The sequence below is a fragment of the Symsagittifera roscoffensis genome, chromosome 10 (genome assembly GCF_963678635.1).
Source record: "Symsagittifera roscoffensis chromosome 10, txSymRosc1.1, whole genome shotgun sequence".
In the NCBI taxonomy this organism is placed as follows: domain Eukaryota; kingdom Metazoa; phylum Xenacoelomorpha; order Acoela; family Convolutidae; genus Symsagittifera; species Symsagittifera roscoffensis.
In genome coordinates this window covers 8,198,672-8,214,179 of record NC_087071.1, presented here as the reverse complement: position 1 = coordinate 8,214,179, position 15,508 = coordinate 8,198,672, and the positions used below count along the sequence as shown (strand labels likewise).

The following is a 15,508-nucleotide window of genomic DNA, read 5'->3' as shown; positions in this document are numbered from 1 at the left end:
AGCCAAATGGAAGAGCAGCGGAGTGAAGCGGTTGCTAGTCGCAAATTCTTATGAACTCTAAATTGAAACTTTCGACGAAATTTTTTTTCGCGTTTCAAAAGTTATCAAATTTTACCGAATTGATGAATAGCTTCACAAAAGAATTTCTGGTGGATTGTGAAACCAAAAAAAAAACTCATTTACAGTATTTGAAAGAAAAACTTTTTACACGTAAAATTTGAGGGTGGTAGGTTTTTCGGAAACAAACTCATCTGATAACACTTTTAAAAAACATTTCAAAACGGACTAAGACCAGCAGTCTTAATAACTCGATTACCAGTCGCCGCGGAAGCCATAAATTTTTTAATGAGTGTTTTTATTAATAGCTTTAAAATAGTTTTAATAGTTTTTATGATCATCATTTTTTGTATGATCATCGTTAATTAATGTTATGGTTAATATGATACTTATTTTTTGTTTTATTTGAAATTCAAACATTTCATGACTTTCATTGCTATGATAAGTTGTATGATTATTGTTTTAATTATTACTATGAATTTCTTTGTATGTTCGACATTTCAAAGGTTCGAAAGGAACTTTGCATTTGCAATCGGGTAGTTTTTTGTTTGGGCCTTTTTTGACTGCTTAAAGAAAAACTCAAAGTGGATTCAACATTTGTATGCTACTTGAATTGTTTTGGTCGCTATTGGGATTCTAAAAAGAAAACTCGAAAAAGATCTTTTAGAGTTTTAGAGATGAGAAAAAGTAAAAACAAAAGTCTTGTGGAGCTGAATTTTTGTCAATCTTCCGACCAACTTCTCAACTCAATTCGGAGACAAAGTCAACATTTCAAAGCTATATTTACTTTTTTTAGCCAACTCTTATTAAAAAAGAACTGGCTGAATTTCTAGGAAAAAAACTCAATTTTTTTTTCGATTTTTCTTTGTAATTTTCTTTTGCCTTTTTTTTCAAATTTTTTGTTTGAGTATAGTCGAAGCGAAACGCTCTTCGAGACTTGCACAGCTATTAGCTCTGCTAGTTAATATCATGAAATTTTTTATTAATATTAGACTATCGTTCCGAAAGAGTATTCTCGAGTTTTAGTTTTTTCTTTTTGTTTTCCATGCAAAATTCGGTACCACAAATATTTCCTGAAATGGGAAGATACTTTTAACACAATGAACCCTTTTCAGTTAAACCCTGACTCAGAAGACGTTAAAAACTCTGAAACAATTTTCTTAGAGTCGAGAAATACTGGTTTGATTTTTTTTCTTGTTGGTCTAGTTTCGAGCTAATAACAAGATTGTGCAGGCTTACAATAGCCCATTTAAGCTTAATTTCAGCCGGAACAAGTTCGTTACTTTCTGAATAAAGTTAGCTTTTGGAGATTATAGCGCTATTTTGGGAATCAAAAACTTCAAAACTTCAAAAATTGCTGCATCACATTTTTTTTTGAAAAAATCTTAAAAGTTAATACGATATTTTTGTTTCCTTTTTCTAGTCATTTTTTTTACAAAAACTGTTTGACAATTGGCTTATTTGATTAATCATAATTTCTGATTATTTTTGCTTAGATTTTTTTTATCACACCACATTAAACTGAAATAATTTGAAAAAAGAGTATAATTTTTTAAGATTATGGTCGGAACTGTCTGTGCTATTTGCACAGTAACTGGCTATCCTTGTTAGGAATATACACACTATTTTTATGATAATCACGGTTTAGATTATCGAGGTTACTACGATTATTGTTTCAGGGGTGTTAGGGGTAGACTACAGGTATTAGTTTGGCTGTGACTTGGATTGCGATGCAGAGTAATAAGAGTTGGCCATCAAAATACTGAAATGAGATTACTATGAACATTATTTCAGGGGTATTGGGGGTAGATTACAAGCAGTATTTCTACTGTGACTTGGATGGCGATGCAGAGTCATTGGTGTTGGCCATCAAGATACTGAAGAACTGCGTGATCGAATTCACTTTCAACGATGGCTCCATGTTCGTCCCAAGCAACAATCGAGCAGGTGAAAAAAGCAAGAACAGATTTTCTTCATTAGCTTCTCATATCGTAATTGTAATTCTGCCATTGCTTACATGTATTTAACCAATGTTTCTAATTACATCAATGCATGCCATTGATGACCTTGACATGTCAAAAAAATTTTTACCCAGCAACTGAAAAATCTAAAACTAACAAAATTTGAATTAAATTACAAAATTGAAACGCTGGGAAAATGAAAAAAAAAACTGATAAGTGAATGTCAAAAGCAAGGGAAAAACATAATTACGAAGTGAGAAGCTAGTAAAGAAGATAACCAAGACGTTGAAAAATGAATGATTTGTTACATTTTTTAAATAATAAACGAGCTTAACTCAAGTTTTTTTTTCAATTTTCTTATCAGGTAGAATATTAACACCACAACTAACGATCTTTTAGATTCAGCCAATAAAAAGGAACAATCGCCAGGCGGTGACAACCTTGAGCAGCAGAATATTTCCGGTGATCAGACAGGAAACAGAGGAGTCGAAATGACGGGAGGTAAAACCATGAAAACATTTCTTTTCAACAAATTTCGATGGCTATTATTTAGTTCATCATTGTGTTCTCCTGTTTTTAAATAGTTAGGTCAATTGGGATCTCAACCAGGGGCGACGATAGGATTTTTTCCGAGAGAGTGGGATGGTTATACTCATATTTTAAAAAGAAAATGTAAAAAACTTGTCGACCTGTTTCGGGTCACTTAAACTTTTCCAGGCTCTCAAAAATTTTTATGATTCCCCTTTCCCCCAGCTTTACTATGTATTTCGCACAGGCGCTTTCAGTAAAATACAGGGTTGACCAGCAGAAATATCAATTCATAAAGCAGTACTAAACAGCAGGCCTTATTGGATAGTCCTGGGGACTCTTTTTCCTTTTTCCACCCACCTGTAAACTTTTATATTTGAAGTTACTGTTCAGTTCGTCCGATTGTCATGAAAATTGACATACAGACTAACTAGGCCATGACAAACATATTTGGCCTTCATATTTAACCTTGTAAAACCACTCGTTACACCATAAAATTAATGTTTGTGTGAGGTGGGGGAAAAAGAAAAAGAGTCGTCCTGGGGGTTCCAATCAACGACCAATCAGGAGGGGGGGTCCAACCATCATAAATATTTTTTTTACTTATCAACAGGTGTTAACGCAGCCGGCGGTGGAGGGGAATCTGGGGTACAGGAGGGAACAGGGGGGACTCCTTGGTACCCCACAAGGGTGAGAGACCTGGATAAAGTGTCCAACAGGGTATTCATGGCTGGCGTGGATCTGGACAGCGACCATCCAGTGAGAACTTTTTCCTTTTCTTTCGGTTGCTGCTTTTTATGTCTGTTTCGACCATTTTTGTTTTGTTCCGACCATTGGATAGTTTTTTCCAGGCAAAGTCAGGCACCGCAATTAACGAAATCGGTCGGGTGACATCGTTTTTTTTCCCTCAACCGTGCTTCGAAAAATATTCAAAAAGTTTCTCCAGTGTTCAGAAAAATATATCTGTTTTATATCTACTTCATTTGGTTTTATATCTACTTCGCTGGGAAATCTGTCGTCAAAGTATCTTAATTATCTTTCTATCGAATTGAGTTCTAAGCTTCCACCACACCAAAAAAACGAGAAGCAGTTTGAAAAAAAAAAACTTTTTTTTTGTAGAAGTTTTAAGATTACGGTCAGAAATTTTAGTGTTTATTGCACAGCAACTGGCTAACCTTTTCCTATATATGTTCGGAACACAAGGCAGTAATCTGAAACGCAAAAAGATTTGGGGTCTGTCTTCTTAGAATTATGAATTAAGTAAATCTTCGTTAAACTTATAACTATTGAGGAATAAACCTTGTAACATTTCAAAAATTATCTCTGAAAATCAAATACATGAAACGATAGCCCATGTTTGATGAGACACTTGAAGTTGCAGAAAATGGGTTTCTCGACTGCTTAAAACAACACCAGATTCAACGAACCTAGTTTTTTTTGTTTTCAGGGTTTTCACGACCCAGTTTACACAGCAAGGAGGAAAATGTTCGCTGAGATCAGTTTCAACTACAGACAGTTAGTAAATTTTGTCATTCGTTTTATATAGTGAGTTGCAAAAAATTCGAACAGACAAAATTAATTCGAAAGAGCTAATTACATTTTTCAGACAAATTTTGAATGCAAAATCTAATGTTTTAGATAGAATCTAATCCCGCATCCAAGTTTAGGCGTAAGTAATCGATTATAACGGATTATTATGATGATTTTTTGTCAATAATAATTGATTATAATTACCAAAATTAGGTGTACAAAGGATTTATAATTGATTATAATCGTGATATTTTTCAAGAGATTATAATCTCTTATAATTGATTAAAGTTCATACAAAAAACCCTTAAAATCAATTATAATCGATCATAATCGATTATAATCTCTAATTTTCCGAAATTTTGTCAATTCAAAATTATATTCGAATTGCATCTTATGGGTTACTATTTTTGTGTCAATAAAAAATCTCTAAAAGAGAGATTTCTTGAACACTTTGGTTCATCTGAACACAAAACTTTATCACGAAGCAAAAGTTTCGTAGAGGTCCTTTCATATTAGTGGAAAGGTTCCCGCGGTAGATGATAAACAAATCTTTTGAATCAATTGTGAAACTAAATCATTGTGCTGATGTTTTGATGTTTAAAAAAGCTTAAAATATGCATCACAAAACAACACTAATGGGGAAGAAATGAAAAAAACTTTCAAATTCGAATTAATTGGAGAACTTTAAAAAGAATTTTTGTTTTTCTTCTTCAAAGAAACCAACGCCTACAAAAAGCATAAAATATAAGCATTTTAGATGCAACTTCTAAGACAAAATGGACAAACAAAAAGGATTAAAATCATTTATAATCGATTATAATGAGTTTTTGTGCAAAACTGAAGAAGTAGAAATTTGAATAAAAATAATGGATTATAGTCAATTATAATCAATTACAATGGATTTTTGTACAAAACTAAAGAACTAGAAATATAAATAAAAATAATGATTTATAATCAATTATGATGGATTAAAATTAATTATAATTTGATTTTAAAAAAGAGAGATTATAATCGGTTAATAATTGATTGAAATTGATTGTTTCTGAATTTTAGTAGGACTGATACCAAAATCGTAAAATAATCGATTGAAACTGGATGCGGGATGTCTCGAAATCACCTTAAAATTAAAGTTTGACCGCAGAAGTTGTTGAAAGATGACACATTGACCTTTTTAATTATTTGTTTGTTTTTTGGCGAACATTTTGGCATTAACTATAGAAAAAAAAATAGATTGGAAGAATTCTCGGTGATTCACCCGTTGTGCAGACATAATTGTTCTAACTAATCAACAACTACATGGCATGATGTTTGTCATGCATTAACCAAAGTTTTGCATGATTGAAAAGAATAATTAATGCAGTGAGATCAAGCTGCTATTAATAGTTAAAATAAATTATATATTTTTAAATAAAACATTTGAAAAGAATGAAAGAGATGGCTTCAGATTTAGATAAAATTATTTGGTGGTTTAATCTAGCAAGGTAGAATTTTTCAAACAAGGAGTTTTTAAGGTATTTTTCTCTTATCATGTTTCAGCGGAGATCCAATACCACAAGTGGATTATTCTGACGAAGAAAACAAAACATGGTGAGTTATGGATTTATTTTCACCCACTGCTCTTCTTGAAAAATAAGTTGCTCAATTTGACATACTAGGTGTCAATTTTTACGCTTCGTAAATTATTGCTTTTCACGCCAGATAAGGAAATAAATTTCAAATTTTCTTTATCAATTTTGGATCAAATTGAATGGACATCAAAAAGAACCTCGAATGACAAATGTCTCGACAGAAATTGCAATTGATTATCAAGTTAAAAACCTAATACTGCAAGGGCTAAAAATGCAATCGATTCTATCAAATTCGTCTTTTCAGTTGTGCTAGTTTTCATGAAGCAAAAGCGGTATTTAATTAAATGCCCTTAAACCGGTTGTATTTGATATCTTGAACAATAAAATCAAAACTAAAATTTTTAAGTGCAGTTATTGAAACTTACTTCTTACAAATTACACACATTATGAAACAGTTAAAACATGTTTTTAGCTCATGATACAAAGCTTAAGTACTGTTCGTAGATTGGTTTCATGCGAACAATCGTAGTTTTTTTTTCGAAAAAATCATTTGATTTCTCAAACCGGACCGTAAAACAAAATTTCAAAATGTAAAAACACACCTTTACTTTTTTGGACGATTTTCCTAAATCAACACGAATCTATTGATTTTGAAGTGCACATGGAACACTCAAGGCCTCGTTCTGATACGAACAGTCTTATTAATTTATTTGTTGGATTGTATTATTTTAGACCAAGCAAATAAAAACAGGCTTGTCAGTCCGCGGTTGAAACTTTTCTTGTTCCGACTTTTGAAGAAACGCAAAACTTAGATGCTTGGGTGGTTTTTTCGGTCAAATGTTTGGCAATCGAAGTAAAATCTTTCATTGCTCCGATTTTTGAAGCAATGCGACATATAAATGCGTGGGTTATTTTTCGGCCAATTTCGGAAAAACGAAGCAAAAATTGACTATCGAGAGTTAACATCGTTTCACATTTGAGCTTAAATGTAAAGCGATTTTTTTCTGTCAACTCATGTTGTCAGTTCTGGGGTTTTAATAATGCGATTTTTGACATGCTCTGGAAAAATTCTAGCGCACTTTGAAGATTTCATTTATGATGCTGAAAGCCAACGCGACTCATTATGTGAGGCGAAATATCCAGCACTCCAGTTTGGATTTAGGCAATCTGGTCGGTCGTTTTAGATTTGGGTACAACTCGTTTTTTCACGTGATGTATGATACTAATCAAACAATGTGTTTTTGAACTTTTGCATAATAATTTTTAGTCTTCAATTTTTTTATTCATTCGATACCAAATAAGTGGCAGTTAAAACACCAGAAGATGTTTCAAAGATTATTAGTTACTATGTGATTATTTTCCATGTTTGGAAGATATCCCTCAAAATCTAAGCTGTGAAAGTTTGCTGATTACTTTAATGGGACGGGGAGCATTGGTAAAACATTACGGGTCCAAACTGTGCACTGCGGATTTGGTGTCTGTAGGTTTCTAGAATCGAGAGACAAGTCTTTGTCCAGAGACAAATTTTTGTCGGAACGATAAAAAAAGAAAGAACAAAAGAAAGACAAAAAGAGCGTCCTTGTTAGGGAATTCACATACAATTCACTAAATACACAGTTTGGCCTCGTTTTTAATGACTCAAATATTCGCCTCTCCGTCGTAAGGTCGGCACATCTAGGCGCATCTTGGTTTAAGACTCTTGATTTAAGGTTGCCCGGGATGACCGAAACTCCTGACCATACATTTCCCATATATGAGAAACTTCTTGTCATACAATTCCATACAATGCCATACGTACAGAACATTGTATGAGATCTCTATGATAAACCTTTTTCCATAAAGGAAAATTGTATGATAGATGTTTTTCCATAAAGCAAAAAGTTTGATTTTTTCTTTCTAAATGTATTTCTGAAAAATTTTACGTTGTGTTTGCAGCCTAACACAAGCGACAAAGACCTTGGTTACTCAAAGCACCAAAGGTTGGACGGTCTTTGCATTTATAATGCATAGAAAACGGCCTGAGTTTGGCTGTCTTTCACAATTGATATAACAAAAGCAACAAACTTTTAGTTTTTGGCAAAATTTTTTAATGGTGATTATTTTAAATTTTTGATTTTTCAAATCATCAGACATTGATCAAGGCATACATTAACACCCCATACAAAAGAAATAAGAATTTTCAGCGTGTTTGAAAAAAAAATTTAAGTGAAAGAAAATAAAAGCCAATTTTATCGTATCCAGGACTACGTTATGCACACAAAATATTACTTTTTGCATGCAAAAAATTTTTTTTCGAAAAATGTTTGTTTGCGTACGAAATTCGATTTGCGGTTGAAAAAAAACAAACATTTTTTTGGGCCAAATTTTCAAAATTGAATAATTTTTTTTTGTCGCCATCAAAAAAATGCCAGTCATACAATTTCCATATATGGGAATTGTATGGTAAGCATTTTTTTCAAAAAACGAAAACCTGAGTTTTTTATCACCAGACTGTTTTTATTAGAATCAAACAGCCACAGAAATAAGTTTATACCAGTTTTCAACCATTTTTAGAAATTGTATGAAAATTGTATGACAAGCATTTTTCCACACACTTGATGTATGGAATTGTATGATAAGCATTTTCGGTGTATGGAGGTCAACCCGGGTGAGAAAAAATTCTCAGCCCAAAAAAAAACCCAGAAAAGTGATATAGTGTACCTGAAAAGCAGTTCTCCGTTAGAAGAAGAACAGCTAATAAGTTTGCATGTTTCTTAGGAAATGATAGATTTATTTCTTTCCAGAGTTTCCGGTTATATTATAGCTGATACTATGGGTCAAGAGGATGGTCATCTCTTCAAAAAATCCTCCTAAACCAAATATTTGACCGGGGAATTTTAATGCGACCGATTTAGTTTCAAGTTTTTGAGTTACTATTTTCTGCATAAATAACCAACAGCTTCAAATAAGGTTTTATATGTTTTTATGGCTGCTAATTTTGAAATTTTATGTCTTTCATGGTTTTCAAAGTCGTTCATTTTATTTGGCAAAAATAATTTTCGCTGGGTGAAAGGGCTGCGGGATACTAATACTCTGGATCATTCTTTTTTATAAATATCTCCATGAAATTTATAATACTATAATGAAAGTATCAGCTTAAATAACCGTATAAATGTCGTCAGTTTGGCAAAATAAAAAAAAACTGCTATTTTTGAATCCGAAAAGTTCTGATACAAAATTTTGTGGTAATTTCTAGAAAGTTCTAAGTTTGAAAATATAGGTTCCTCCCAGTATTTTTAAATGGCTAGAAAAGTTTACTCGAGTTTCGGTTATTGCCCGCACTGGAGTTCCGAGGATAATAATTGATGGCTGCTAATTGATGGCTGCTTGTTATTTTATAGTCAGTATCTATGAAGTTACAAAAATAATTGATTATAATCCATAAAAAATACTCCCTGCCAGCTTACCACAACCTCCATTCGCCCCTCCCCCTTATGGGGAGTTATTAATAATTGGTAGACTTTGGGGGAGGAGGGTTTATGATTTACAAACCGCTACATCACTGAACCGAAACGAAATCAGAATAATATAGATTACTCCAGAAAAACCTAACATTTAATTGAGCAACAACAGTAATATTCTGTTGTTTTGTTGAAATAACAGTATTTATTTTTGGCTTGTTGGAATGTTTTTTTTTGTTCGGCTTGCTGGCCTACTACCGGTTTTTTTCAAGACAAACTATTTTAATTAAAATTAGTTATTTGCTTTTAGATGTAGTTGTCAAAAGGTTTTTTTGAAAAAAATTGCGGAAACTACCCTGTTTGGGACAACTGCGGGATACTATATCAACAAAAAATAAACGTCTATATCAACAAAAAAACGGGATACTATATCAACAAATAATAAATAATATATCAACAAATAATAAATAATATATCAACAAATAATAAACGTCATAACAAAGCCGATAATGTGGACGAAAAGTGAAATCTATTAAGATAGAAGGCGTCAAGCCAAAACCTCCCATAAAGAGATGGAAGCACCCAAAGACCAGTCAAAGCCTAAATTGAAGAATTGTCCGATTATTACAAAACATGGCTTAATGACTAAATAAGTTAATACACTCAAATTTGATTTTCAATGTTGACCTCAAAAAACCCCTCGCTAAAACATAAAATTGATCGTTTAATTAATGTGAGAAAAGATGGATTTAGTACTATTCGATAATTAAACTAAGGGTGACTATCATACGACCAATAAAAAAACCATAACAAACAGAAAACAGCTGGAAAAATGTCAATGAAATCATAAGACGAAGAATAAGCAGAGTTCCTGAACTTTTCTAAAATCAGACTGACTTTCTACAAAACTTTTCTGGCTTTCTTGAAAAAAATTTTTTCATAAAATTGCCATTTCAGAGAGTTTTTTTGTTTTCAAAGGAACCCTTCCTGGTTCTCTCTTGCTTTTATCATCCACCTTCCTGCCTAGTAGCATCATAAATTGACGTTAAACAAATCGATATGTGGTCTCATTCATAAGAGCATTGAAAAAACTGCTGCCCTTTTCTGTTAACACAACTAAGCGCTGCATATGAGATACGGGCTGATGAAAAAAGCCATGCAAAAGCTATTTCACTGAAAATGTTTTGAAATAATTTTAGATAAGCCCATTTTGTGAAAAAACGAAACCTTCCTGAATCTTTTTTTTTTGTTTTTACCCTACCCCTCCCGGCCTAGTAGCAATAAAACTCGATATAAATTGTATAATCGCTTGTTAGCTTGTTAATTGATTTGTTTGTGTTTATCTTAGTCAAAATGTATAACTATAATTATAACTGAAAGATAACTTTTCTCTACCAGAGAAGCATTATTCTAAATATAATTTTTCAATATCTGATCTTCTGTATAACATAATTACAGCTAAACGGCTGGTAATGAAAAATTATTTTTTTATCAGAATTTTTTCTTGTTCTTACTTTTTGTAATGCGAAAACCTTAAGGTTTGCAAAAAAAAACAAAATCAATTCCCCGAAATGCTATAGTTGCAGTACAAAAACTCGAGCGACTCTTGCTCTCTGATGGACATTTTCCTTGAGTACAAATTTTTTTACAGTTTTGGATTAAAAATTATTGTTAAACTACATCACTTTCGTTGAGACTTTGATAGATTTCATTACCTTGCGATAGTCTGTGTAGTTCTATTTATATCAATATTTAGGTAAAAAAAAACGTTCTTTTTAGCAGCCTTTATAATCTCTTGATAATTTTTTTAAATCGATTCACGCATCTAAATGGGCTGCCATAATTTGATTTTCATACAATTTGTCATTCGTCTAAGAACCGACTCAGATCAAAATCAATCTCAGGTTTAAGAGTGCGGGTGGGGATGGTTTCCTCTAAAGGGCTGGAGTGTTACGAAAAAAACCCCAACTTGAGAAAGGGCTTTTTATCTGCTTGCACGTCACTTGTAATACTTACAAAAATAAAATTATTGAAACTTCCTTTGTACTCTAAGTAGGCTCAGATATTTGAATATCCTGAAACTCGACAGTAGAACTTATATTCCATCTTAGTTGCACATGGTGGACAGTTTTTTTTCAGTTTCCCACCCCCTTCGTAATTTAACAAAAATAAAAAATGAAGCTGTTCAAAAATTGTTCACGGCTCATTTCGCATGTAAGAAAATTGATAAAACGGTTTAATGCTAACATGGTTTAATGCAAATTACTTGAAAAGTCATTTTAAATAGACTTTCTTATGTTGAATTTCAGAAAAATTCAAGGGGGGCTGGAAAAGAGCCGGTATAAACACTTGAACTTATGTATAGAGCCATGGTGAATTCAATTAGCAGTATGCCATCCTTTGACACCAGTGATCTACCGAGTTAGTCAGCAAATCGTCATTTATGCCTGGCACTTCATTGTAACATGTGCCAGAGTCTCTCGAGTTACGACAGAGTTTCTAGAACAAAAACAGGCGATCTTTATACATTGCGTGCCTGGTTCAAGAAAATTAGGAAATTTTATGAAGGCAGCCTTAAATGTTGCGTTCTGCATTTTTCCCGTTTTGACCTTTCCGCTTGACAGGATGAAATGCAGTTCCTTTACACTGTGATTTCACCGAGGCTGGATAGTGGGCTGCTATAATGAGGAAAAGTACGGCGATTTTTTTTGCTCAGGGGAGGGAGCCCGCACACACAGGCAATTTGATAGTGAGCACAGCTGAAAAAAGTGATTTTTTTTGGTATAAATCTGCGTCGTAAAAATCGATTTCTATACTAGGCGACATTGAAAACGCAACAACAAACTTTTGATGAGCCAAAAAAATTTTTAAAGCAAATTATTTGAAAGTTTGCAAAATCCACGTGCTTGCCGTGATAGATAGCAACAAAATATGACAATTTGCCTGGAAGTTGAGCTAAAGAAAAACATAATACAAAAACGTTGAAAATGGAACTGATTTTAGTATCTTGATTCCTTCACAGTACTGGAAAATAATTTCCTTTTTACAGCCAATAAGCAAAAACACCGAAGGTTAAGCCATGAACATACCTTTTCTCGTTCGATAAAAACAAGATTTTTATGGTTCATCTCAGGTTTAGTTAGCTTTCAAGCTTTGGAAGAAACCTGATTTTAGTAAAAATTCAAATGAAAAACAGTTGCTGAAATATTATCAAATTTGCTTTAAAAGCTTAACTGTGTAAGATTTTGAGGTTTTTTAACCGTTTCATTTTGAGGAAAGATTTGAACAAAATTTTTGATGATGTGTTTTCAATGTCGCCCACTATATAATGTTTTAGCAGAGCTCGAAAACTTAACTTGTTCGACCAAAAAAGAAGGAAGGGCGGAAAATTTTCTTGATTGTCCGTCCTGATCAAAATCTTAGATCCTGGCTTACCCTAAGTTTCGAACGCATTTGATGTCCATACCTTGTCGCCAAATTACCCGCTCTTTACAACTCTTGGTCCTGTTGTAAATTTCTTCCACATTATAACGTAAAAGAATTTTTACAACGGGATCAGGAAGTGGAAAAGAGCCTTTAGCTTTGGCTTTTCCAGATTTCGAAACTTAAAATAACTGGTTCGATTTCAAATTTTACAATTTCATAGAATTATTGACATGGTTTACGTATACTGCGTGACTTTGTGACACTGCGAATTGGAGTACAACAGAATCTAATTTTTTTTTCAGGGTGGGTTATCAAGAATTTTTTTATCCCTACATTTCTGGTTAACTTTTTTTTATCTTTGCTTCAGTTATGCTTACGCATGCCATTTTAGTGGACAAATGCAAGCCCAAAATTATTTTTTTATTCTCAAAATTTTAAAATCTAAGAACCATTTTGGACAAAATTTATATAAAACTTTAGCAAATTTTTTACATCGACGGACAGCAAATTATCTGAAATATACCCTCTCTAAAATCTGATTTTTTAATTTGAAGCCTTCACCAGTTTTTTCGGGTCTGAAAATTTCAGTTTTCATCATCCGCAATATTTTTGTGGCTCTTTTCCAGTTTCCCACCCCCTTGTAAAGTTTCGAAATAAAGCTGTTCAAAAATTGGGCTCTTTTCCAGTTCCCCCCTTTCAAAGTACCGAGTTTTATATTTGTTTTACGTGTTATTACGGCCAAATGCGTGATGTAACGCTGTAAAATATGAAGAACAAATGTGTTCACAGTTGTCGATTTGTTCACCACGCCAGAATTCATTGCAATATGACAATGTTAAATAAGCTTTTCAAAATTGAATTTAAAAGGGGGGAACTGGAAAAGAGCTCATTTTATAACATGAAAAGTCATTTTAAATAATTTTTGATGTATTAATTTTCCGAAAAATTCAAGGGGGGACTGGTAAAGAGCTTTTTTTCAATTCACGTGATACTTGTAGTAAAACCACTGATTTTCACAAAGTTCTCACACTGATAATTTCACTTTTTTCGCTGAGAAAGTTTCACGTCGCGTGAACAACTTTTTACTCGAGAAAGAACGTTGCAAACCCTAACACAGAAGGTGAAAACTGGAGTTTTTAGACTGGCATTTTCAAAAAACTGGTAAGTGCCTAATAGAAAAATTGAGACCTTCAGAGAGGGTATTCCAGAGCTTTTGATGTCGTTCGATGTGAAAATGTTAAACTTCAAAATAAAATGTGAGTTTAAGCTGAGTTTAAGCCGAGTTTAAGATGTGTTAAGCCTCACTGGTCGCACCAGATGAGTTTAAGCCTGAAGTAGCTTACTCATAAAGTAGTTTCAGATAAAGTACACCGTCTGTTCGTCACGCTATCTTAATTTAGGCCGGATAGATTCGTGCAACTTCTTAGTCTAACACAAATCTTAATATTACTGTTATATCTCCTAGTCTCAATAGATCAATAGTACAACTACTGGTATTTGCGGGTTAGGTTTATAGAACTTGTTACAAAGGAGAAAAACTGTCTTCTAAAATTTATTCAAATTGTTCTGGTGCTGAAACTACGTGTAGTTTCAGCACCTACAAATAAGGGTCATTTTTAGAGATGAAATATGATTGGTTAGTTATTAAAATTTTACAGGGCTTGTTTTATCAATAATATAATTAGATATAAATTGCTTCAAAATTAATGTTCGAAACAATGTGGAAAAAACCTTCAATAAATTTTTTTTTGCGAATTTGTTGATTGCTCAAACAGTTATTGTAAAGAAGCCTGCAACATTTGATGTTTTGTGCCTTTGCTGTTGAGCAGGCGGATTTTTCACAAAACAAACCCAAAAATCTCTTTGTTGAAAAAAAACCAAATTGAGTTTAAAGTTAACGAATCTGCCAACAAATCTTGTTTCCCCACAACCACCGCTCAATTGTACAAAGGGCACAAAGATGTAGCCAAAGTACCAAATAAGATAAAAATGTGAAACCAGTAACAGACAAGCGACATTCATTCTAATTTTGTTGACTCTAGACGGAGACGTGCAGTTAGATTTTGCAGGACCCCTTTCAGACGAATTAAATAAAGACGCATATATACTAGTTGCTATAGAAAAGTGATCAAAATTCCCAACGGTGGTAGAAAGGTTGATACAAAGACATAAATGGCGACTCGGAGTAAAGAGAATCGACAAAAACAACACTTCGTTCAAATTAGCCTCGGATATCGCGGAAATCAACAAAACACCAATCATTACTCAACACGGAATAACAAAAATAGCACCATTTGAAGCTCAAATGAACAGAAAGGCCAAGACACCACTTTTCAATATTGCCACAAATATATCACCTAATAACTTACGCTGGGAAAAGGCCAAACACCCCTGCTTCGATCGGAAAAAGTTGATGCTCTCTCAAATTCCAGCGGACGTCATGCGCGATCTCCAAAACTGGTCAAAGGATGAAGACACAATAGGGTAAAGAGTCCCGGAGCCTACGTTCATCCAAACCTCTAAAGCCACAGAAACTCCACAGCCCCAAAACTAGGCGAGCTTTAGCTTTTGAGGAAGAGATACTAAACGTAAGATCCAAAGGTGTACAAACTCAGGTAGAGCCAAACATCGCAAAACGATTGAAACAAGTAGCCAGGAAAACAATCAAATTGTTTTCCTGGCTGTGACAAAATGACAAATTGACAAAATGGAAATAATTGTCAGTGTTATTTATGGATCATGATTGGTTAGTAAGAGATATTTTATCAATAGTTTAATTGGTTACAAGTACTAGTTTTAAACTGGTTCCAAATGGTCCTTAAAGTAGGCTTTTTTAGAATATAAGGCTAAATTTGCGGTTAATTCTGTACACTAGTGTATTTTGGTTAACTCGTTATGGACATCAAATGCGTTCAAAACAGTTATTTTATATACCATGCAAAACGTCATTCAAATACAGAAAATGTTGAAACTCTTTGTAAAAATCGAAATTCAAATG

The 15,508-nt window shown here is 33.2% G+C and overlaps 1 protein-coding gene across 1 annotated transcript in view; it reads left to right on the top strand.

Moving 5' to 3' along the window:
* LOC134855208 (tryptophan 5-hydroxylase 1-like) overlaps window positions 1-15,508 on the top strand; it is a 53,382-nt gene that overhangs the window by 3,615 nt on the left and 34,259 nt on the right. Inside the window, exons 4-8 of the mRNA XM_063871659.1 lie at window positions 1,852-2,004; window positions 2,418-2,519; window positions 3,160-3,305; window positions 3,994-4,061; window positions 5,613-5,663. Coding sequence (XP_063727729.1) covers window positions 1,852-2,004; window positions 2,418-2,519; window positions 3,160-3,305; window positions 3,994-4,061; window positions 5,613-5,663 — 520 coding nt within the window. The remainder of the gene's footprint in view (window positions 1-1,851; window positions 2,005-2,417; window positions 2,520-3,159; window positions 3,306-3,993; window positions 4,062-5,612; window positions 5,664-15,508) is intronic.